Source organism: Somniosus microcephalus, chromosome 1, assembly GCF_052327205.1.
Source record: "Somniosus microcephalus isolate GS21.2 chromosome 1, FLI_Smic_1.0, whole genome shotgun sequence".
In the NCBI taxonomy this organism is placed as follows: domain Eukaryota; kingdom Metazoa; phylum Chordata; class Chondrichthyes; order Squaliformes; family Somniosidae; genus Somniosus; species Somniosus microcephalus.
Window position 1 is genome coordinate 136,674,546 of NC_140987.1, and position 26,551 is coordinate 136,701,096.

At 43.4% G+C, this 26,551-nt stretch overlaps 1 protein-coding gene across 1 annotated transcript; it reads left to right on the plus strand.

Annotated features, from left to right (window-relative positions):
- Window positions 1-763: 763 nt before the first annotated feature.
- rfk (riboflavin kinase) lies at window positions 764-25,377 on the plus strand. The gene is made up of 4 exons (XM_085986063.1): window positions 764-1,183; window positions 11,503-11,654; window positions 16,383-16,485; window positions 21,562-25,377. Exons 1-4 carry the CDS (start codon window positions 1,102-1,104, stop codon window positions 21,690-21,692), a joined length of 468 nt encoding a protein of 155 aa, XP_085842189.1. The 5' UTR covers window positions 764-1,101; the 3' UTR covers window positions 21,693-25,377.
- Window positions 25,378-26,551: the final 1,174 nt, after the last annotated feature.

The window sequence follows — 26,551 nt, forward strand, 5'->3', positions numbered from 1 at the left end:
CATTAAAAATGAGTTTGCAGGTGACTAATGAGTCCAATGCGGGACCTACAGTCTCTGTCACAGGTGGGGCAGACGGTGGTTGAAGGGAGCGGGTGGGTGGGGTGCTTGGGTTGACGTGCGCTCCTTGCGCTGCCTGTGCTTGGCTTCCACTTGCTCCCGGCAAAGAGGCTCGAGGTGTTCGGCGCCTTCCCGGATGCTTCTCCTCCACTTTGTGTGGTCTTGGGCCAGGGATTCCCAGGTGTCGGTGGGGATGTTACACTTTTTCAAGGAGGCTTTGAGGGTGTCCTTGAAGCATTTCCTCTGCCCACCTGGGGCTCTCTTGCCGTGCCGGAGCTCCGAGTAGAGCGCTTGTTTTGGGAGTCTTGTATCGGGCATGCGGACAATGTGACCCGTCCATCAGAGCTGATTGAGCGTGGTCAGAGCTTCGATGCTGGGGATGTTGGCCTGAGCAAGAACACTGACGTTGGTGCGCCTATCCTGCCAATGGATTTGCAGGATCTTGCGGAGGCAGCATTGGTGGTACCTCTCCAGTGCTTTGAGGTGCCTGCTGTACATGGTCCATGAGGCATAATTAATCCTCCGGGCAGCAGATGGCGTTGTGACGTTGGTCCTCCGGGCAGCAGACGGCGCTATGACGTTTGTCCTCCGGACAGCAGACGGCGCTGTGACGTTGATCCTCCGGGCAGCAGACGGCGCTATGACGTTTGTCCTCCGGACAGCAGACGGCGCTGTGACGTTGATCCTCCGGGCAGCAGACGGCACTGTGATGTTGGTCCTCCGGGCAGCAGGCAGCGCTGCGGTGTGAGGACAAGGATTAGTCGGACTCAGTTTCAGTTTGTGTAAGAGGGAGGAGGGAACAAGGTTAGTGAGACACAGAAAAACCGGAAATCTTGTTTAAACGCCGGCTCCTGTGAGCGTAGCGCATTGAGAAATCTTGCGCCCATTTAGAAGAGTTCGTGAGCTTGAATACGTTGGATTGCAGTCAAGTGACTCGGTGACAGCAGGCCGGCGGGGTAGTCGGGCCGGGGTCAGGCAGCGTCAAACCCTTCTCTTTTCCGTGACCCTGGCTCTTTTTAATCGACGATCTATTGAGTTGGGGCCATGAGGAGTTTGCCGTTTTTCTGCCGCGGGGAGGTGGTGCGAGGATTTGGCCGAGGCAGCAAACAACTGGGGATCCCCACAGGTAAAGGCGGAGAGCGGCGATCAGCCGGGGCCGGGCCCTGAAACACCAGGGTCACTCGGCCGGTGACCGTCCGGCATTCGGGAATTGGGCCGGGGTTTTTTCAGTAATAAGGCGAGGTTCTTGTACATTTGGCCCTTCTTGCTGCCGTTGCACTGTGTTTAATGTAAAGCGGCCTCTTTAAACCCAGTTGCCGTCCTGTGACCGGTTGCTCCGGTTACCAGACCCCAATTTACGCCCCCCCTTCCTCTTTCCCGGAAATCCTCCCTCCTCATTGGCACAGGTTCTCTTCCCGATTGTTGCGTCACTGCCAGGCTCGCCGGTGAATGGTTGCCTCAGCTGCCAGTCACGAAATGCCGGCTTGCGTGCGCGTGCCGCCTTAGGTAGCCACGCAAGGGAGCGCAAACAAACCAGTGCAGGACTAATAGGCCCTGCTGAATAAAGCAAGATAGAGAGCACGCAGTTATATAGCGACTATCGCTGCACAGCCCAAGAGGCAGATTTGGAGTGTATTACCAAGCGCCTTGGGACCTTTTACTCTGTTAAAGACGCTACATAAATACAAGTTGTTGTTACTGTCGTAATGTGGGTGGGCAAACGGCAGCCAATTTGTGCACAGGTCCCAGAAAGAGCAATTGGATTTAAAAAACATAATTTTAATCAGATAAAGAACCAGATAATGTTAATGAGGGTGGTCAGAATGGAGAGGAGCCGAAAGGATGCATTAACACGTCCATTGAGTAAACATTGACGTCCTTTTGACTTGTTTCAACTGTCTTAAGCATTTTATTTGCTTTTGTTTTTTAATAAGTTTTAACACAAATTGTATGTTAATAGTTGCATAACGTGCAATGGTCTGCTTTCAAATATCTAGCAAAATTAGGTGTATTATTCCTCAATAGCCCTCAACTGTTTTCTGATGCTGAACTGAGCAGTTTTTTTTAATAAACCCTAATTTGGCTTGGTTGTAATTTACTAGATAAGAATGGAGTCAAGGACAGTGGCATTTAAAATACAGCTGGAGTCTAGGTTTGCTTAGATAGAAAGGGCAAGCTTTGAACTGTTCTAATTATCTGCCTTTTCTTATGTCTTTCATCTTTTATTATAAATTAGGGTGATATTTTAACAAGCTATAGCTGGAGCCAACTGTAATGAAGATCAGGCTGTGAAATTGGTTGATGTACTGAGTGTTTTGGAGCTCTTTGCTGTTGAGTGTGGAATCTTAAAGAAATTCCCCAGGGAAAGGTTATAAAAATCATAATTCTAAACCTTCTCTTGGTATCCGACTTGTTTTATGTAGATCCTTTAGCCCTGACTCAGACAGGATTATACTCGATCCCATTACTCAACTTGATTCTTGCTAGGTCACTGAGCAGTTCCTCTTGTAGTAGTGAAATTAGACATGCACTTTTGTATTTCTTCACATCTATATATTCTGAAACCGTTGGCTTATAGCATAGCAACAGAATGGAAGTCCATAACATTGTAACTCGTAACATCATCTATCTTCACCCCTGCATCAGCTCATCAGCTGCTGTAAATCTCATCCATGCCTTTGTTATCTCCAGACTCAACAATTCCAGTTGTCTCCTGACCGTCCTCTCATCTTCCACCATAAACTTGAGCTCATCCAAAACTCTGCTGCCTGTATCCTAACTCGCGCCAACACCCCTGTACTTGCTGACCTACACTGACTCCCAGTCCACCAACGTCTCGATTTAAAAAAATAAAATAATACTCATCCTAGTGTTAGAATCCCTCCATTCCTTCGCCCCTCCCTGTCTGTGTAACACTTTGAAAACTCTGCGTGCCTCTAACTCTGGCCTCTTGTGCATTCCCCGCTTCGTTCGCTCCACCATTGGTGGTTATACCTTCAGCTGTCGAGACCCTAAGCTGTGGGATTCCCTCCCAATCTCTCCACCTCGCTTTCTTAAAACCTACCTATTTGACCAAGCTTTTAGTCTGCTGTACTAATGTCTCCTCCTTTGGTTTGATGTCAATTTTTATCAATTACACTCCTATGAAGCAGCTTGGGATGTTTTATTCTGTTAAATGCACTCTATAAATGCATGTTCTAGTGTGGCTGCTTTTTTGCCACACTGAAGTAGATCTCTAATTTTTAGATTTGATTCTTAAGTGCCATGACAATTCATGACTTCTAACTTGGTACACAGAAATACTGGTAACAGATGGCCTCTGCCCGTATCTGTGTGTGTATTTTCTTGATGAAGGATGTTTTTTAAAAATTGTCTCTTGGGAGATTATGTAGACTCATAAATTTTATAAAACCAAGCACAATTAGTCCCATTTTCCCCTGCCCTTTCTCCTAACTCCTCCCTTTGTTCTTGATCATCTAAAATTTAAGACTTATATTTCTGACTCCCCAACCAGTTCCCTATTGGCCTTATTTTTACAGCTTTATCAACCTGTCCTCTCACTTTTAAAGATTTGTATATTTGAACTCCTAAGTCCCTCTGCTCCTCTACTACTTTAAAGTTTTACCATTTAGTGTATATTTCCTCCTCCCAAAATCTGTCACCATATGTTTTTAATATACATCCATCCAGTCTGAAAACATCCATTACCCGTGACTGTTTTCTATCTTGTAATATATCTATACTGCTATATTCCCTTAATTTTAATCCTATGTGCCTTATCAAATTCCTTTTGAAAATCTATATACATAACATCCGCTGCATTTCCTTTATCAATACATTGTTATTTTCTCAGGATGCTATTAAATTTGTCACACAATTGGCTTCTTGCAAATCTGTGCTTACTGTACTAAATGAACCCATGATCTTTCTAGGTGAGTATTAATTTTATTCTGTGTTATGGCTTGTAGAAGCTTGCCAATAATAGCCTAACTGGTTTATAGTTACCTAGTTAATCCCTTTTATGTATAGTTACTGGATTTATCCCTTTTTCCCCATTTTGAACAGAAATGTTACATTGGCAAAGCTCATCCTCTTGCACAACTTCCATATCCAAGGATTTATAAGATTCTGGTTACAGATACAATATGTCGTGACTCTTTTGATGTAAGATTTATAGCAGGCTGGTTTACAGAACTTAAACTTTGATATAAAGTTCTGAGCTGCTCCTGGTCCCTAGAATAAAATTACATTGCAATTTACTTAGATTATTTCAAAATAATTGTGATTTCACTCAGATGCTCCTGGGCTGGTCTCTGTTCAAACTAGACTGTTTCCCAATATAAATGTTGTAATCAGTGTGAACCGGAGCGTGAGTGTGATCATGCTGAAGACTTGTTCTCCAGAACTAGCTGCGCCTCTAGCCAAGCTGTTCCAGTAGAGCTACCACACTGGCATCTACCCGACAATGTGGTTAACTGCCCAGATATGTCCTGTCCACAAAAAACAGGACAAATCCAATCCGGCTAATTACCACCCCATCAGTCTACTCTCAATCATCAGCAAAGTGATGGAAGGTGTCATCGGCAGTGCTATCAAGTGGCACTTACTCAGCAATAACCTCGCTGATGCCCAGTTTCGGTTCTGCCAAGACCAGTCAGCTCCCCACCTCATTATAGCCTTGGTCCAAACATGGCCAAAGGAGCTGAATTGCAGAGGTGAGGCGATAGTGACTGCCCTTGACATCAAGGCAACATTTGACCGAGTGTGGCATCAAGGAGCCCTAGTAAAACTGAAGACAATGGGAATCGGGGGAGGGGGGGGGGGGGAAACTTGCTACTGGCTGGAGTCATACCTAACACAAAGGTAGATGGTTGTGGTGGTTGAAGGTCAATCATCACAGTCCCAGGACAGCGCTGCAGGAGTTCTTCAGGGCAGTGTCCTAGGCCCAACCATCTTCAGCTGCTTCATCAATGACCTTCCCTCCAACAGAAGGTCAGAAATGGGGATGTTTGCTGATGACTGCAGTGTTCAATGCCATTCGCAACTCCTCAGATAATGAATCAGTCCATGTCCGCATGCAACAAGGCCTGGACGACGTTCAGGCTTGGGCTGATGAGTGGCAGGTAACCTTCGCACCACACAAGTGCCAGGCAATGACTATCTCCAACAAGCAAGTGTCTAACCACCGCCGCTTGACATTCAACGGCATTACCATCACCGAATCCCCCACCAGCAACATCTTCGAGGTCACCATTGACCAGAAACTGGTGGCTGCAGTGTGTACCATCTACAAGATGCATTGCAACAACTTAACCAAGGCTTCTTCGGGAGCACCTCCCAAACCCGCGACCTCTTCCACCTAGAAGGACAAGGGCAGCAGGCGCATGGGAACACCACCACCTCCAAGTTCCCCTCCAAGTCACACACCATCCTGACCTGGAAGTATATCGCCGTTCCTTCATTGTTGCTGGGTCAAAATCCTGGAACTCCCTCCTGAACAGCACTGTGGGAGTACCTTCACCATACGGACTGCAGCGGTTCAAGAAGGCGGCTCACCACCACCTTCTCGAGGGCAATTAGAGATGGGCAATAAATGCTGGCCTTGCCAGCGACGTCCACATCCCATGAAAGAATTTTAGAAAAACAGTCCGTGCTATTCTTATCTCTGTCGCTGGGTTTGCCTGTTTCAATTTGGTGGGCACACTAATATAGGAAATGTCAGGAGTCCTTGCTGCTCCCTCATTTGATTTCTGCTGTCCGAGAACAAGGGAGTGCAGATTAGGTGCTAAAGAATTCAAAGTGGGAAAGCTGGGCTCATTCTAATCAAAGTGCATACATGTGCCACATACTATGAGCCTGGGTAGATTATGCAGGAGAAGGGGACCGACCAGGAGGAAAAATCTTGATTGAAGTTTTTCTTGCTGGTCCCTTTGGATTTCAATATATCAGGACTCCAGTTTATTTTTGGAAGATGATTTCAGTTAATTGTATTTCTTTTCATGAATCTATTAAGGTATTAGCCCAGTAGTGCCCTTGCCTCTTGAGTCAGAAGGTTCAAGCCCCATTCGTTACTTGGGTACATAATCTAGGCTAGCACCTTAGTGTACTGAGTAGGGCTACACTTTTGGAGGTGTTAAATCTGCCTTCTCGGGTGGGCATGAAATGTCCCATGGCACAATTCAAGAAAAGAAGGGGAGTTCCTCTGGTGTCCTGGTCAATATTTATCCTTCAACCAACATCACTAAAATAGATCATCGTCATTTATCTCATTACTGTTTGTGGGATCTTACTGTGTGTGCAAGTTGGCGGCCACTTTTGCCTACAATACAACAGTGACTGGACTTCAAATTACTTCCTTGGCTGTGAAGCACTTTGGGACATCTTGAGGTCCTGAAAGACGCTATAGAAATGCAAGTTTTTTCCTTTCTTATTACCATCAGCTTCATCTAACCTTGCACTTGTTGTCTGTGCTACTTCTCTGCTGCACCTTGTGTATTGCACTGAAAATGTCTATCACAGTTAATAAAAAGGTGTAAATAAACAAAGGAAGCCACTTGGAATATATAAAATCCCCCAGCAATTTAAATTATTTTAATTGGCACAGGAGCCAGATCCCCCTAATCCTGTTCTGACCTTACTCATTATAATTTTTTTTAAATAAAGCCAGGATTATGACATTCCTGAAGAGCCTTTAAACTCTGACATAACTCAGTATTTACTTAAGAGCAGTTGAACTTTGTGGCCGGAAAGGGGTAAAGCTTCAACTTCGTACCACATGCTATAATGTTCCTAGCCTTATAAAAACAGTATATTATCTAAACACAACCACTAGAGGTACAAATAATTTGTCATACACACAAATAATAACTCTGGCTGCTAAAAAGAACAGTTACAAAGACTCTTTTTTGTGTTGTATACATGGGTCCATAAAGCATAATCCAACCATTTCTGTTTTTCTTTTTAAAGAAATATTAAGATGGATGCATCATATGTGGAGACAATGGCCCAGATATTCCAATCCCTATGGGTGGGTACACGTGTACCCACCATAGGGATCGGAAATGCTGGTTTCAGGCATGCACAGCGCATGCGCTGAAAACCGGCATTTGCGATCTGTCAAGAATGCTCTTGACGGATCCTCTGGCTGCCCTGGAGAAGGGCCTCTGCGGGCGGATAGTTCCGCTTTCTGGAGAACCTCCGCCTGCAGAAAACACTTACAATTCTTACGCCTGATAAAAGCCGGCGTAAGGCCTGTTTTCACCAGGATAAGAGTTGGAAAAGTAAAAAAACAATTTTTGCTGATTTATCATTTAAAAAAAAATAAAGGTAAGTTTATTTTTAGCCCTGTGAAAAAAACTTTAATTTTTTTCAAAAAATTATATTTTTGTTTCAAATACTTAATTTATTGTAATTTCAAGTCTTTTTAAAAATATATTTAAAGTTTTACAGTACTATGTTTTTTCATTGATCACTATTCATATATCTGACAGGTCTTCCTGTCAAATGTATGAAGGGAGATTCCCTTCTGTGATTGGCTCCCCATGGCCCACGTGATCCCAGGGATGCTGCAAACTACATGCACCCCTGGGATACGTGGGCCCTGCGCACTTCAAGTTTGGTGAGGCCCAAGAGCGGAAGCGTGTGCGTCCCGGTAAGGGTAAGGGCGCAGATTTTTCCAGATCGCAGGCCTGCGATCAGAAAATACGGGCCAATACTTGAAAGATGTGTGACAGTTTAAAGTATTCAAAGAAGAATGATTCAAGTTTTAGAGTGAGTTGTAAAGAGAGGCTAAGGAAGTTAAATGTACTTGTTTTGCAAACAGGATTAGTTCTTCTTGTACTCTCCATGGAGTGGCTTTGTTCACATTTTACTAGGAAAAAGTCATGTTGGAGTGACCTCACTTTAAGACTTGCCTTTCATAATGCCATGTTGTTACTTTAGAAGTGTCACCATATGACCAGCCCCACTTATCTGCTTCATGGCACACAACACACGAGCAGGCCATTCGGCCCCTCGAGCCTGCTCTGCCATTTAATGAGATCATGGCTGATCATCTAAATTCAGTACCCTGTCCCTGCTTTCTCCCCATATCCCTTGATCCCTTTAGCCTTAAGAAATATATCTAACTCCTTCTTGAATATGTTTAATGAACTGTTCTCAACTGCCTTTTGTGGTAGAGAATTCCACAGGTTCACCACTCTCTGGGTGAAGAAATTCCTCCTCATCTCTGTCCTAAATGGCTTACCCCTTATCTTTAGACTGTGACCCCTGGTTCTGGACTCCCCTGCCATCGGGAACATCCTTCCTGCATCTAGTCTGTCTAGTCCTGTTAGAATTTTATAAGTTTCAATGAGATCCCCTCTCATGCTTCTAAACTCCAGTGAGTATAAGCCCAATCTCTCCTCATGTCATTCCTGCCATCCCAGGTATCAGTCTGGTGAATCTTCGCTCCACTCCCTCCATGGCAAGAACATCCTTCCTCAGATAAGGCGACCAAAACTGCACACAATACTCAAGGTGTGGTCTCACCAAGGCCCTGTACAACTGCAGCAAGACATCCTTGCTCCTGTACTCGAATCCTCTCGCTATGAAGGCCAACATACCATTTGCCTTCTTAACCGCCTGCTGCACCTGCATGCTTACCTTCAGCGACTGGTGCACAAGGACACTCAGGTCTCGTTGCACTTCCCCCTTCTCCCAATCTATTGCCATTCAGATAATCTGCCTTCCTGTTTTTGCCACCAAAGTGGATAACCTCGCATTTATCCACATTATACTGCATCTGCCCAATCACCCAACCTGTCCAAATCATACTGGAGTTTCTCAGCATCCTCCTCACAGCACACACGCCCACCCAGCTTTGTGTCATCTGCAAACTTGGAGATATTACATCTAGATCATTACTGTAATATATATTGTGAATAGCTGGGGTCCTAGCACCGATCCATGCGGTATCCCACTAGTCACTGCCTGCCACTCGGAAAAGACCCGTTTATTCCAACTCTTTGCTTCCTGTCTGCCAACCAGTTCTCTATCCAAGTCAGTACCTTACCCCCAATCCCATGTGCTTTAACTTTACATGCTAATCTCTTATGCGGGACCTTATCGAAAGCCTTCTGAAAGTCCAAATACACCACATCCACTGGTTCTCCCTTATCTATTCTACCAGTTACATCCTCAAAAAATTCCAGTAGATTAGTCAAGCACGGTTTACCTTTTGTAAATCCATGTTGACTTTGTCCAATCCTGTCACTGTTTTCCAAGTGCTCTGCTATTACATCTTTTATAATGGATGGACTCTAGCATTTTCCCCACTACCGATGTCAGGCTTACCGGTCTATAATTCCCTGTTTTCTCTCTACCACCTTTTTTGAATAGTGGGGTTACATTAGCTACATCAATTAATTTTCCCAGCAATGGGAGACTGTTGACTTGAACGAGTTGCTCCAAGATCATCGTGGTACTCTGATGATCTTGGGAACAGGAAATTCAGAATAAACTTCTTTACCCAGAGAGTGGTGAGAATGTAGAACTCTGTACCACAGGGATTGGTTGAAGTGAATACAGGAAACTTTGTGCTATCCGGCACCCACGGGTCCGAGCTGCTGCCGTTGCCTGAAAACTGCCGTACTCTCCAGAGTTAATGTTGAGAGATACGGAGATTCTTATCTCCGTATTTGACAACAAACACTGTTGCTTAGCAACAGCTTCTAAACACTTGGGTGTGGCCCTAAAGCTCTGTAGCTGAAGCTGTTGCTATAGCTACAGACCTTGCACAGCTTGACTTCAAACAAAGCAAAAAAAACAAACAAAAAGAATAAAAAACGGCTGCTGATTTTTGCCGGTGGCTCCAGATTGCCGGATAGCTCACCTCCGGATAGCACAAAGTTTCCTGTAGTATAGATACATTTAAGGGGCAGTTAGACAAGCATATGAGGGAGAAGGGAATAGAGGGTTATGCTGATAGATTTGGAGGAGGCTGGTTGGATCGAATGACCTGTTTCTGTGCTGTATATCCTCTGTAATCCCGTGAATCCTGCAGCACCTTTCTTCCTAAGTCTGCCAAGATATTTTTTTAGTTTCGTGAAATTCAATTTTTCATTTGAGTTTTTGGCAGGTTTGTTTAAGCTTTCAACAAATTTTGTGATTATTTAAATTTTTTGCTAAACCCTATTTCAAGTGCTGGAAGGTCTTTACAGTGACAGCCACAACTGGCACCTCCATTATCTTTCAACTAATTATGGCACCAACTCCTGTAATATTTGTGCTTTCCAGTCTATACCAGATGGGTCCAACTCCATAGATTTCCAAAAATGTTCCCACTTTGCTAATTGGTCTTGACCAGTTCTGCCCAGTCTACAGGCACTAATGGTGCATTGACAGTAACTCCACTTACTGAGCAGTGTTGAGCTCCATGTGCTGGTTAGTACCACCCAACACCCAGCACCAGTTGTCACCAGGTTATTATGTCGACTGCCAATGGGTCTTTGCTTTGAGGGTCACACCGATACTAACTAATGCTACAGCTTCATTAGAGTACTAAAATTAAGTATGATTTAAGACCTAGCTAAATCCCAGAGAAATACAACTGGTTTGTGAGATTTGTTGTCTAAACTTTGAGTTTAATAGTATTGATACAAATTTGACCTCAAGTTTGTAGTATAATCATAAAATTGCAATTCGGCTTTCCTAAGTTGTTGCTGATCAATGGCAAGTGGTGGTCTGATTACAGTCTTGTATTCAGGTTCAGTATATCATGATGCCTTAGAAAGTGATGTATGTTGCAATGTGCAAAAAATGAGTCACTTGTGAGTCTGAAACATTGGTATTACGTACATGCATGCATACTTATATGCAGTGCCATTCTGCATTTTAAAGGAAACAAAAGGGTTACTCTGATCAACTATTCCACACCGCAGATGGGAATAAGGTAATGATGTCTAATGCCAACTAGATATGCTTGACCTCTGAGGCGCATGTGTTATAACAGCAGTATAACATAAGATGGCTTTGCTATAAAAGCTCTTTGAACAGTGAAAATTTTGGGTTCATTGCTTGATGATTGGGCAGCATATGAATTAGTCTTGTCAAATGTATTTGTCTTCATTTTGCATCCTTCACGTACAGGTGGAGTTGCGCTAGATCTCAGTCAACATTCTGGGAAAATAACTGTTGAGCAAAGCGCCTAGTAACTGATTGTGTTCTGATGTGCTCCACTTGATGCTTTAAAGGATACAAAAAAAATGCGCTGGAGTCCAGCGCCACTGAGGCTTTCACCTCTTACATTTACAGTTTTTATGACTGACACAGTTCCTTCTGTTAAGGTTAATAATGCTGGACCTTCCTTATCGGTGCTTAGTGTATAGTCTGCAAGTGTTCAATGTTTTGTAGTGTATGACATGTATGTTAAACAAAACTTTACCTGTCCTTTGTTTAACTCCACAGCAAACTTTCCAGACAGTGTTGTGGACCACCTGCCAGGGGACATCACTACTGGTATATACTATGGCTGGGCCTGCGTTGGTCATGGAGATGTACATAAAATGGTCATGAGCATTGGTTGGAATCCATACTATAAAAATACAAAAAAATCTATGGTAATGTTTTTCTTTCTGGAAAAGTATTAGTTTAAAACATCTTTCAGTGACTTTGTTGAATGTTCATATTAGTTATAGCAGTAAAGTATAGATTTATATATCTGCTTGTTTTGTTTTTGTTTTCCCAATCTCAATTTTCTCCCTGAAGTGAGTGATTTATTCATTGGCCCATAATTGGCACATTTCCCAGTGCCTCATCAAGCAGTCATCCTTCATGTATGAGGCTAGGCAGTGACTGTCAGCAAGCTGTTTACTTTGGGAGGCATCAAAGCTGAGCTGAATATTCTCTCTCAAGATCTAGATATGTATTATATTCTCTGATGGGAGTCACCAGGTAGTGTTGGTGCTTGAGCTTATAAAACAATTTCAAACAGATTTCGGTATTGACCTTAATTGTATACTGGAATTTACTTAGGATTCCTGTCATATCTTCAATCTATTCAAATAGGCCAGGCTGACTTCTGCAACTAAAGTCACTAATATTTTGCAGATACTACAAAGTATAAGAGGCACATATAAACTTTTCATGAAAATGTCTATTTACCTTTTTCATAAGTTTCCTGACAAACTGAAAAAGATGTCCTTGAGTTCTCCGAGCCAAAAACCGATTTCACCTCCAGCACCTGTTTAGAATCTGTGTCCTGTTTGGTTTCCAGAGATTCTTTTTAGCAGCTAAAGCTGTCAGTTCACTTGAAAGACCTTCCAGACAACCCTTGATGAGATTAATTTCCACCGTACATTTAAAATTGGGTTAAGCTTTTCAAACTGCCATATTTAATTTGAGTGATTGGCAAATGTGCAAGTTACAAGATGCAATTAACTTTTTTTCAGAAGTAAACCTGAGGATTACCTGTATTCTAGCCTAGTGAACACCATCTGATAAAAAGGCATTGAAGGTGTACTATGAAAAGACTTGTGGCATAATGTACCCATATGTCTTAAAAGACACAGATTTAAAAGAAGCACATTGCTATAAAAGCATGTATATCAAAGTTGAGAATGAATAAGAAATTATCTAAAAGTAAAGAAGTAGGGGGGTACTTATTTCAGGAGCGTTATCTGCTGCAGTGGGGAAATTTCTGATGGGGATGCCTAGGGGATGTTGAACATCCTACTGTTTACAATGCTGACCAGTTTGTAAATTAGAAAGTTGAAGTTGAGATCAACTCGTGTGGTGTATAAACGTCCGCACAGACTAGTTGGGACGAATGGCTGTATATTCTTTGTAATCACTTGACACTATGCTTAACCTGTCCAATCATGCCTAACATGTCTATTCATTGCTGAGCAGCAATCAACAAAGTGAAAAAAAAATAAGATGCTGAAATATATAGCTGAAATAGTAAAAGTTGAAGGATGTTGTGCTAAAACTGTACTGCTTTGGTCAGACCATATCCTTGAGTACTATTGACAAACATTCACTACAAGCCCACTGACTCCCACAGCTACCTGGACTACATTTCCTCCCACCCAGCTTCCTGTAAGGACTCTATTCCATTCTCCCAGTTTCTCCATCTCCGCCGCATCTGCTCTGACGATGCCACCTTCCATGCTAGTGCTTCCGACATGTTCCTTTTTCCTCAACCGAGGATTCCCCTCTACTGTGGTTGACACGGCCCTTGGCCGTGTCCGCTCTATTTCCCGCACTTCCGCTCTCACTCCTTCCCCTCCCTCCCAGAACCGCAATAGGGTTCCCCTTGTCCTCACCTTTCACCCCACCAGCCTCCACATTCAACGGATCATCCTCTGCCATTTCCACCAGCTCCAGCGTGATCCCACCACCAAACACATCTTCCCCTCACCTCCACTTTCAGCATTCCGAAGGGACTGCGCCCTCTGCGACACCCTGGTCCACTCCTCTATCACCCCCAACAGCCCTTCTCCTTCGCCTAGCACCTTCCTGTGCAAGCGCAGGAGATGCAATATATGCCCTTTTACCTCCTCCCCACTGTCCAGGGCCCCAAACACTTCTTCCAGGTGAAACAGCGATTTACTTGTACTTGCAATTTAGTGTACTGTATTCGCTGCTCACGATGTGGTTTCCTCTACATTGGGGAGACCAAATGCAGATTGGGTGACTGCTTTGCGGGACACCTCTGTTCAGTCCGTAAGGGTGACCCCGAGCTTCCGGTCGCCTGTCACTTTAATTCTCCGCTCCACTCCCACTCGGACCTCACTGTCCTCGGCCTCCTACACGGTTCAATGAAGCTCAACATAAGCTCGAGGAACAGCACCTCCTCATCTTTCGATTAGGCACTTTACAGCCTTCTGGATTCAACATCAAGTCCAACAATTTCAGACCATAACCTCTGCCCCATCCTTTTTTTCCATTTATTTTTTTTTCTCTCTCGCATGGCAGCTGTCTTTCACTCTGCCAGTGCCATTTACACTTCATCCAGAGCCATCTTTTGTTTCTTAACTTGTCCCATTACCTTCTCCTTTTGCCTTGCACCATCTCTTAATGTCTCTTAATCTCTTCTGCCTTCCATCCTATCCTTTTGTTCTTTCCTCCCCTCCCCCCTTTCCCTGCCCCAACACTTGCTTAAAATCTGTTACATCCCCAGCTTTTTCCAGTTCTGACGAAGGGTCATCGACCTGAAACGTTAACTCTGTTTCTCTCTCCACAGATGCTGCCTGACCTGCTGAGTATTTTCTGTTTTTATTTCAGATTTCCAGCATCCGCAGTATTTTGCTTTTGTCCTTGAGTACTGTTCAGTTTTGATTGCTGAGGCACAGGGAGACATTTGATCCTTAGCAGCAGTACAGAAAAGTGCAGTGAGGCTGATCCTTACCCCAAGGAAAGACTAGGGAAACAAGAGTTCTTCAGTCTAGAAAGGAGAATTCTAAGAGAGGATTTTGTAGGGCCATACAAGTTAAATAGGGTAAACTGAGAGGGAGACAAGAAGACACATGCTAACATGGAATAGAATTCTGGGTCGATTAGTGCAGGCAAAAACCTTGGATGTTATTTAAGAAACATTGGATTCTGTAATGGTGGTAATGTAGGTTTTTTTTTTCAGGGTGGGTGAATTATGATGGTTGAAAAATGGGCTTCCTTAACCTTCTATTTTGTGATCTTGTGACCCAGACAAATAGTCACCCAAAGAATATTCATGTCACAATGTCAAAGATCATTCTCATTCAAGAAGACAATTAGCAATTCACAAACTGAGATAAATATAGATCAAAGGAAACCTTCTTATAACAGTCCAGCCAGTCTCTGATGACTGGTTTTTAAGACAGCATCAATCAAATGGATTTCAACAACAACAACACCTTGCATTTATATAGCATTTTAAAAGTAGAAAAACATCCCACGGTACTTCACAGATGACGAGACAAAGGAGGAGCTATTAGGAGGGATTGTCAAAAGCTTGGTCAAGAGGTGGGTTTTAAGGAGAACTTTAAAGGAGGAGAGCCAGAGGGAGGGAATTCAAGAGTGTGGAGCTTAGTTGTCTGAGGCATAGCTGCCAATGGTGGGAGAGAGGGGATGCAGAAGAGGCCAGAATCAGGAATGGAAAGAAGGGGTTGGGGAGGAAAGAACAAAAGGGAAGGTCTTGTGATAGGGTGGAGGGCAGAACTCATTAAATGACAAAAGGGATGATATTACAGGCAAAATGGGGTGGTAATGGGATACTCCTTGGTCCACTTTTCCATCACCACTCCCCTTCCCATGGCACCTCCCCATTAAAGTGCAGGAGATGCAATACCCAATGTTTCTGCTCATTTTTTTTCGGTGCATGGCCCATTCAAATTTCTGCGCATGTGGGTTTTTCCATTATAATGCCGTTGAGCAGCCTGCAAGGGACCTGCAGATTGCTGCGCAGCCACGCGGCTTAACAGGAACATCGGCAACACCTGCCCGTTTACCTCCTGCCCCCCCCCGGGTCCGGGGCCCCAAACACTCCCTCCTGGTGAAACGGTGATTTACTCGTCGTACTTTCAATTTAGTATACTGTATTCACTGCTCACGATGCAGTCTGCTCTACACTGGGGATACCAAATGAAGATTGGGTGATCACTTTGCAGAATTGTCTCCGTTCAGTCTGCTCGTGTGACCCTGAGCTTCCAGTTGCTTGTCACTTTAATTCTCCGTCCCACTTCCATTCTGACATCTCTGTCCTCGGTCTCCTACACTGTTCCAATGAAGCTCAACGCAAGCTGTAGAAGCAGCACCTCATCTTTCGATTAGGCACTTTACAACCTTCCGGACTCAACATTAATTTCAACAACTTCAGGTGCTGGTAATGGCTCTGTTGTTACCATTACCAGCTCCTCTAGACCCATTCTTTGTTTCTTTACTTGTCCCATTACCACCTCCTTTTGTCATTTAATCTCTCCTGCCCTCTACCCTATCACAGACCTTCCCTTTTGTTCTTTCCTCACCACCTCCTCCCGCTTCTTTCCCTGCCTCTGTACTTGCTTATAAACTGTTAAATCTCTAATCTCTTCCAGATCTGACGAAAGGTCATTGACCTGACACGTTAACTCTGTTTCTCTCTCCACAGATGCTGCCTGACTGAAAACTGCTGTTAAGCGAGGTGGTGGGTGTGGGTGTGGGGGGGGTGGGAGGGAGAAAATGAGGTGAAAGCTGTACCTTCTGTATTTTTCTGGCAAAATTTATAAAATAATGCTTAAGATGTTTAGTATTCAGTTATGGAATGTTGTAGCTTTTCAACTGCTGTTACATTAATGTTCTAGTCCTGACTCTCTCTTTCACCCTTTCAGGAAACACACATTATTCATACTTTCAAGGAAGATTTTTATGGGGAAATTCTCAGCATAGTTATTGTTGGATATATCCGAGCAGAGAAGTCTTTTGAATCATTAGGTAAGGTTTAAATGGAAAATTTACTTGCTAAAACCAGATTTGTTACTTTACATGCGTTTGTGTGCACTTCATGTCAACTTAATATTCTAAATTCCTATATCCACAATTATGATGGATACTGTTTATGTAAATTGGCCATGCTGAAATTGCACCCTCACGCCAGTGGTGGTGCTGTAGTATCCCCATTTTGCATCTTGCAACTCCTCAACCCGTACAGCAGCAAAATTCCTACGCTCTCCCTAAGTCTACTTCTCTGCTTCTCAAATTGCTGTTCGTTCTTCTATTGAAATACATTGAAGCATATGCAAATAAGGACAGAATTAGAATTTAAAATAGGGATTTGATTACATCTGCATGCCCTGGCCCAATTATCCTCTGCCCTCTGCTTCACCTGAAGACTACGACTGTGTGGTCTCGGTGCACGTTGTCAGATTTAGTGTCTCTCGTGTTTAGTTACAATGAGAGTTTAATGGGGACCATGATATGAGCATATCTGATTCGACCCCTAAATCGAGCTTGAGCTGGGGTGCCAAAGACTGGTGACAATTTGACCAAGTGCAAGCTGAAGAATGTGGAGAGTCTAGGCAAACACTTGAAGACTGCCTGATGCAATGTTCCCTGTCAACATCCTGTACTCCTGAAGAAATATTCAAGATAAATGACAACATTAGATCCTGGCTGTGTTTTGGAGTGACCAGCTATGGTGATGATCTGAAGACCATACTTGCTTTTGACTCTGTGCAATGCCGTGAGAGATTAACCAGTATATATTAAAAGTCTTGCAGCTGTGTGCATTACTTCCTGTCGCAATTTTGTCACGCCTGTATGAGACAAGGCCACGGTAGGGTAATGCTGGGTGCCTTACTTTTCAAGTCTACAAAATCTGGATACTTAGGAGACCTGCACTGCAAGGTAAGTATAACAGCGAATGGAACTGTTGCACCTCTTCTCGCCCTCTCCCAGCTTGCCTGGCCCTCTTCAGACCCTGACCTGAGTTGCCCTGCACCTACTGCCTCCCTTCACTGTACCCATGGCCTCCTGTTTCTGCTGTATAATCTTCATGGCTTTATGTGCATTTAGTTTTCAATTATTGAACTCACGTCCCCAACTCCGTTGAGTGATCTATATGACTTGAAGCACACTTACTTTTGAAATGACCGCCAATTGCTTCCAGTTGTCCTGAAACTTCGACAGCAAGACCGGGAGGCAGCAAGCCAGCAGTGGCTAAAGTCACCACGATTTACCAGTACAGTTAGGAGGCTTGGGTGTAGCACTTCGAGAGATGGGATCGAAATTAGGCCAGGTTCTGCCCTGCTGCTATATCTGCTGGCCTCCTCCTCGCTCTCCCATATCCCCCAAATCATTTCTACCATTGTGCAAAGCAAGCTTCAGCTGGTGTCTTTACCCAACTGTGTCTGTCACACACAATGTTCAAGATGGTGCTTCTGGCAGTCTTGCTTCCAGCTGTGTCTCCAACTGACTGACTTTCTCCCATTTCTGCCTCTGGCCCTGCTGCTCTCCCAAATTTTAAATCGACTACTTGTCTCCTTGCTATACGTTCCTCACCTCTGCCGTTACAAAATCCTACCTGCATCCCTCAGCAGAGCCCTTCCTTCCCATGTCACCCAAAAAAGACCTCCCACCAGGAAGAAAAAGAAAAGTTGGGAGTGGGGGGGGGAGAACCAAACATGAAAAGAAATCCAAAGATGTATGGAAGAGAACTTCAGACACAAACAGAAGAGCAGATAAGTAAGAGAGAGACTACATCCTCTAATTCCCCATGGCCAGCCCCACAGAAGATTAATCTAGTAATACATTAAACCTATCTGTAGTTATAATTTACCTCCCAGTTCTGTCGGAAAGACAGGTTGCACTGTTTTCCACAGTTCTACCTACCTCAAGCCTATTTAAAATTTACTTACTGGCGCTGTGCTTTTAATAAAAACATGGAAATTATTTAAACAGCTTAAAACACATTCTCCAGTTAAAGCTGGGATTGAGCTTTATAACCACCCAAGTAGGCTGGGGACGCCTCTGTTATTTGAAGTGCGAACAATTCTTGTACTGTAGTTGGCAATTACAATACAAGCTTAGTACATGCTTTAAATAAGAGGCTTTCCCAAGAAGCACGTCTCTGAATTTTCGGGAATGGAGGGAAATTGGTGAAGGCCTTCATTCATTTTCGCTCCCACCCCATCCCCAATTTCTTCCTGCTTTCTGACCCATAGGCCTATGCCTTTACCTTCTGCTTCCTGTTGTTGACCTCCCCATGACAGATACTCCCATTGCCATGTTCCTGAATGGAAACCTGCTTTAAGTCCCTTAAAGCACTTGTTTTACATTAGAGCACTGGATGAGTTTTTATTAAGATAGAAAAAGCACAGAAAACTTATACCTCACTAATTCCCTTCCCACTGTTTCAACTGTTTACAAAGAAAAATAGCTACGCCAGAGTGCAAAGTTTGGCAACATTGAGCGCTTTGACAGCAAGTGAGGAATGTTGTTTCATGCACATTTTCTTCCTCTGCCCCTCAGTCCTTGGGCAAAAAAATTTGACTCTGTAGTGCCCCATTTTTCGGTGCTGCGGGTACCATTTTGTGCTGAAAATGGCGATTGCATCGTGCACGCATACTTATGGTGCGTGCCACGCCAGACGCCATCTTGGTGAGGGCGGGCGTTGGGAATGTGCGATGGAAATATGCAGAGTGCGCAGATGCTAATTTGATGACAGTGCTGCCATTTTGGTCGTCAATGCTGGAGCTAACACCCTGTGCCCCCCTATCAGCAATATTTATATGGATCATCACCTACTTATAGGTTAGTTGCTGATTGATTTTCTACTGGCTCTGTGCAAGCTTGTGAAATTGTTTGGAGCTTTTTAGAGTTGTTTAAAGTTGATGAGGTACCAAGAAGTGGTGCTGCAAGTGGAGAAGGCCTTGCTTCTAACTTCAAGGGTTATGGTCAGACCACTTGCTCCCTGTCATGGGTGCTCTAGTTCTCATCCCCCTTGGCCTGCCGCAGGACAGGGATATGGAGCAGAGGCCGCGAAGAAGAGGACAAGCTGCTTGCAGAGGGAGGAGGGGGAGAAGGGCTCTCACCAGGAGGCCTTGCCCATCTAGGGTTTGCTGAGAGCAATTCTCTTACACTGCTCCTGGCTCAGGCTGAGGTGTGAGGTGTCTGCGCTTTGAGGGAGGTGCTCACAGAACTCTGCCACCGCTTGCAACCAGACCTGCAGCCTCTCACCAGGGCTAGGACAGTACTGCCAGTGGCTATGAAGGTGACCGTGGCCCTGAAAATCTTAGCGTTGGGATCCTTCCAGGCTGGAGCAGGCGACATCAGTAACATCTCGCAGTTCGTTGTCCATTGCTGCATAAGAGAGGTTCTTTATGCCAGGATTGTCTTTTCTCTGAACCGAGAGAAGCAGACGGCGTGTGTACATGGCTTTGCCAGGATAGCGGGCTTCCCCATTGTGCAGGGCACCATCGACTGGCTTTGTCGGAACCGCATCTAAATGTTGAGATGTACCGCAACCGCAAAGGCTTCCACTCGCTGAATGTGCAGTTTGTGTGCGACCATTCAATTCAATTCAATTCAATTCAATTTTATTTGTCATATATGCAGCAGACGTGTGTCCTGCACAATGAAATGTTGATTTTTACGAGTCCTCCCAACATTGGAATAAATATGGCATAACAATGATAAAAATACTAATAGAAATACTAATAGAAAGACAGTAATAATAAATAAAACAACAGTAATAAATTAATCGTTCATGAGTCTTATGGCCTGGGGGTAGAAGCTGTTTCGAAACCTGTTGGTACGAGACCGTATGCTTCGGTATCTCTTACCGGACAGGAGCAGGGCGAAGAGGTTGTGGCTGGGGTGATTCGCGTCTTTAATGATTCTCAGGGCCTTCCCCCGGCACACCTCGGGGTAGATATCCTGCACAGCAGGTAGTTTAATTCATGACCATGCTCAGCATATGATGGTGAATGCCCAGTATCCTGGCAGCAGTTATGTTGCTTTTATTCTGTGTCAGTCTGCTGTTCACTCAGTCTTTAAGCCACCAAGACAAGCCAGAGGCTGGCTACTGGGCAACAATGGTTATTCCTTGGCCACCTGGTTCATGACTCAGTTGTGCAATCCAACCACACGTGGCCAGCATGTGTACAGTGAGAGCCATGCTGCCACACGAAACATCATAGAGCAAACCATTGTGGTGCTGAAGCAATGGTTCCGCTGCCTGGATCACTCTGGAGGAACCCTGCGGTACTCACCAGAGCGCATCTTGTGATTTGTCATGGTCTGCTGCATGCTCCGCAACTTCGCCATCACGAGGGCACAGCCCTTTCCACCAGGCATACCGCGACCAGCTGAGGAGGAGGAAGCGGAAGGGTGGAGGCAACCCAGACAATCCTTTTCTGCCACGGCTGTCCATGATCGACTCATCCGACTGGTTCCAGTGAATGCAAACACAACTCTACTTTCACCAATAGTTCCACACCTTGCTATCCCTCTAATACGGACCGTCACAGCACCCTCTTGGCCACAATGCTGAAATGAAAGCCACCACAAAGCAAACATTCCAAATCAACTTTATACATCAATCCATCCATTATTACATTATAAAAGGCAACTAATCACCCTTGTGCATTCCCTTAGTGCCTGTCTTCTGTGTGCCTTTGCCTGTCTTGGTGTTCCTATGAAGTGCTACCCCCAGTGGCTGGACCATGGCTGGTGGAAGGCTGCTGACCTTCTGTGGGGGTGACTGGGCAGCTCTGGGCCTAAATGCATGATTACTTTTTTTTTTCTAACCTACCAGGAGCCTTTGGTGGGTGATGTTTTGGGATTCTGTAAGTTCCTTTATTATTTTCAAATAGAAAGAAATTTAACTGTAATTTGAATATACTGTAAGTAGGAGTGAACATTCAATGACATGCAAAACCTTCAACTGCATATGATCACTCAGATTTTTAATTGCAGAAAGGCATTGTTGCTCTGTACAATTTTATACCCGAGACACTATCTTGCTACTTTTTTGTTTTTAAATCTTGCTTTTTGTCCACCTTGTTTCAGATTCTCTGATTACAGCCATTTACAGTGACATTTCTGAGGCAAAGGAGAAGCTAGATCTGCCAGAACATCAGTGTATGAAGGATGACAACTTCTTCAGATCAGTTGAAAACAATATAATGAATGGCCATTGACCAAAGTAGAATCAGAGTTTGTGCACCTGTGGTTTCTTGTATTGTGTTTCATGTACCTTTTTTAGCAATTGTTTAGCTGGCATAAAATAACTCTAATTGTGCTGATCCCTGACCAGATTTTCCATATGTTCTATTTAGTACAGATTTAAGCTCATCCAGAAAATGATTCATCTTTACAAAATGCACATAGCCTGTTGCTTAAATTTTGCTAGCTATGCAGTTGCACCTTACTTGACTACGGAAATCTAGATGACTGTTGTGCGCTTTAATTTTGACAACCGCAAGTGATAAAAGAATGATATGAGGCTGGAAGTTACTGTGTAGCTGTAGTGGGTGACTGCTTAATGTGCCTTATGACGTCTATTAATTTAAATGAGCCATAAATTCTTTTTTAAATGGGTTATAATACCTCTCAATGTAGAAGACCAAGGAATGTCATATGAGCATGTTAAGAATTTGTTTACTAATATCCTTGAACAGCAATTTCCAGCCTATGGTTTCTGTTACTAACATCTGTTGTTCAGGCAGGAAGAACAAACCCTCTAAAAAGTTTCTGTTATTTGAGGGTTGTGTCATAAATGTTTTATCCCCAATCTGTGATACAAGCCTGTTTTTTCTCTCTTTTTTCTAAAGACTGAGATTCGCACAGGAATATGATTCCATATATGCTGGCAGCCTTCTGGTGCCTCACCCAAGTGGGTATTCTTCAGCTATGAATATTGGAATTTTTTTTCAACCTTGTAGCATACATTACAACTGAATTTGAACCTATCTACGCACCTGCATTCCCATCAGGTGTCACTGGATCGTGATTGGGAAAAATGTTGATAAATGCCTCCACTATTGCCACAGCTGAGATCAGCAAACTCAGCACAGTCTAGGGATTGAACCTAGGATATTCCTGAGCTATATGATGTATACCAACAATAACTAGATTCCTGTTCCTATAAATTATGGCATCCATACACTGATGGATTGTCTGGCACCAGGCCATGATCTGCTGGGGGAAAATATATAAAGGATGATCTCCCTTTTAAAACTCTTGGATATCTGAAGCATTGTATTGTAGCCCTGTGACCAGCTATTTTTCCAGAGTATGTAAGGATCTGAGCTAACCTGGAGTGTCAGTTTGCTTTTCCCAGCATAGGGTAAATCTTGCAAGCAAATATTACTCTCCAATAGCCCATTACAGGGCAGTTAGTACCAACTTTGTTTTCTTCAGTTTCTTTAGAGTTTTTTCCATCATCAAAAAGAACACTTGTAATATCTTTTTCATTTTATTCATCTTTTTAACTTCAGAATCACAGAATCACAGAAACCCCACAGTGCAGATAGAGGCCATTTTGGCCCATCGAGTCTGCACCGACACATATCCCACCCGATTCCTGTAACCCCTACACCAACACATATCCCACCCTATCCCCATAACCCCACGCATTTAATTCCCCTAACACTAAGGGTCAATTTATCATAGCCAATCAACCTAACCCGCACATTTTTGGACTGTGGGAGGAAACCGGAGCACCCGGAGAAAACCCACGCAAACACGGGGAGAATGTGCAAACTCCACACAGACAGTCACCCGAGGCCGGGTTCGAACCCGGGTCCCTGGCGCTGTGAGGCAACCGTGCTAACCACTATGCCACCGTGCTGCCATTTAAAAAAAAAACATGGCTGTTACTTTTGCTGGCTTCAAGCACTGCTCCAAGTTTACTGTAGCAGATGGCAACAATTGCTGTCTAAGCAATATGTGAATCCCTGTAATATCTATGTGTGGGCTTTTATGTCTGCTCCCGGTGGTACTGCATATTGGCAGCATATACATCCCAGCACTGTCTCCGATGTATAGTATTAGTAAAATCAGTCATTGTTGCTCCACTTATTGCATCAAACTCATATTTCTTGACCTCTGAAAGCTACCACTGTCCAGATCAGGCATCATCAAAGGAAAGCCATACCTTTTGGCACAGTGCTTGATGGGGTCATGTGCATCAGCACTTGGTGGGCTATGGTTTGTACAATTTTCTGTAATCTGAGATTGGTATTGAGACTTGTGTCTCAATCACCATCCTGTTTGACACGGGTTGAGATAAATCTGCTGAAATCTTTATACAATTAGTTGCCGCCTTTCCCCATGCACCATGAAGGAACATTCTATTACTGGTCGATACCAAGGCATTTCATGAGGAATAGCATCATTTCAGCCTTGGAGAATACCCAGAGGGCAGGCACCATCTGTAATAAAGGCTAGTGTTTTCCTGTCGCAAATGCCGTAGGAGTACATCAGTAGACCCACCTCTGCCCTACACTGTTCTTTGTAGGCTTTGAGCACTATAAATGCTAATTCCTGTCATTACCACAGGATAAGAGACATCTTCATTGGCTCTAGGTGCCCTTTTGGACTCCAACTGTGCTAAGGGTGGAGTTTGGAGTAGATTGGTAAGTGGCTCCCCAATTGCCTTTTATGGGTCCGTTTCACCACCAGCTATTTCTCTAGTGCCTTTTGGTGTTTTTTTTTCACCTCTTGGTGCTTGTGCGGCTGATCCTTAGCAACTGTGCAAAAGTTGGGTTGGTCATCAGAACATCTGTGATGTCATGTCAAAAAACATCTTAAAGGGGGAATTGTCTCTTGTGTATTTTTCCTCCAGCAGCCTGTGCCGACACCAGCCCACATCAATGTGTGCGGCATGGTCCTTAGTAGAACAAATGGCCTGTGCAAAGTAATTTCACTTTTTTTTATTTATAGTTCAGTAGGAAAGGGATTGTATAGAATATGGAAGATTGTAGGAGAGGCTAAGGGGCTTTAATGAAATCAGAATCTAAAAGTTAAACTGCCTATGCTCGCATCATTTATGATCTCTGTCGTACTCCTCTGTCTTTGTTGTGTTAACTATGCAAAAACAAAGTAATCCATTATACTTTTAATTAGAAAAAGTTAGAATATATTCCTACCCATTAGGAGAAAATATTGTAGTTAGGAAAAATAATGAACAGATTTTTAAAATAATTGAATGGGGACTACTTTTCATTGTGCTTTAAGCTATTTTAGAGATTTCTATGATTTTACTCAAAGCATAGGGGCCTGTAGTGGCAGGGCCAATTTTAATACATCCATAAAACACTGATATGAGTGGAAAAGGAATTTAATATTTTCAATATGAAGTGGCCCCCTTTTTTTTTTTGGCTCCTCCTGTCCACCCCACCATGTTTATCACAAGCAATTAAGATGCACATAACTTTCCTCTCCAATATACATTTCTCCATTGTAATTTCTACTTCTGGAAAAATAATATAAAGTGTTGGAGAAAAAAATGTTTTGCTTAAATGTTGCTATTTGTTTCCCTTGGATATGCATTGTGTGGAATGTTAAACAAATATGCTAATGTAAGAAGCCATAGTGAAAACCCTTATATATGTCATTTATTTAAAATTGAGACCAAATGGGGTGCATGTATTTTTCTGCTAATTTGCATAATTTCCTTTTGACTTCTTAAATGGAAATTTTAATATGGGGAACTTGACACATTTATGTTTTCTTACTGTACTGTTAAATCCTGGCTGCCATGATTATTTTAATTTCTAAATTTTATGTGGTTTACCCTTACAAAGTTTAAATTTTTAGAAAGTTGATTAATTTACAGCCTCTATGTAGACTTGTCCTGTGCAGAATAAAGATCAAACTTGATTTGTCTTCTGAAAATATGTTCAAAGAATTCCATCATTGAGTAACTGTCCACTTGGTTATGCAAAGACTGACTAGCATTGTGGGAAAGATTCATCCCGAGCTCCAATGACGTCAGTTGGATGTTCAGATTTTTCAAGTGGAAATGTTCTAACGATACGCTCTCAGACACCATTGGTAAAACTGCACGTTTATGTTTGCATTACTGTAAGTTGGCCCTCTTGCGGTGTTGTGGGACGGGTGACCAATCCACTGTCAAGTGGTGGGTAGGTCAGTAAATCCGTTCAAGTACATTTTTATGTTTAAACTGCCAGTGCTCGGAAATCCTGGCAGGTGAAAGGAGGCAAGAAGGGCCAGATCCATGAGGCCATGTCCCACACGCACCCCCATCCCCGATTCTTTTCCCTTCCCTCCCACCTCTGACTCTTCCCCGCATCCCCCCAGCCATCTCCCACTCCTGCCATACCCTACTCCCTCTTTCCCTCCTCCGCCCCTCACCCCGTTCTCTTCAAGGCCCCTTAATATCGACGCCCTTGTCACTGACTCCCTAACCAAAGACAGTCTTTGCCTTTTCACTCTACCTAAATCCTCAATTACAAAAAAATCCTGTATTAAAAGTCCACTTAAACATTCTCTACTACAGTGGAAATAGCCCCAGTATTCATGTCTCTCATAACTAGTTTTCTATTCTTGTACTGGCCGCACTAGACGTGCTCCTATCTAGTTATCCAGCAAGTTAAACACTTATTCAAAATAATTCCTCGTGAAGCCGTTTGCTGTTTGAAGCTTTACTTGAACAAATTTGTGAAACTGTAAACAAAGACAAAGTATGTTTTGTACATAAACTGAGTACTATACATTCGATAGTACATAAGATATAAACATATTTACAACAGTAGAATAGACTAATTGTATAACTAACTAACATTTGGACTAACTTCTGTAACTATTAAATATTAACCTTTTATAAACATATTATTGTCAAAATACTGCTCTGACAACGTTGCTATTATGCTAACAAACAAAGATACTCAGATATTGCGCCTGGCCTAACATATGAAATCAGATTACATTGGATTGAGGATGGAACCCCTCATGGCAGATTCTCCATTACTCAAGTCAGGTTCTTCCTGGAATTCCACTTCCTGGGATTCTACTTCCTGAGTCACACAGGAAG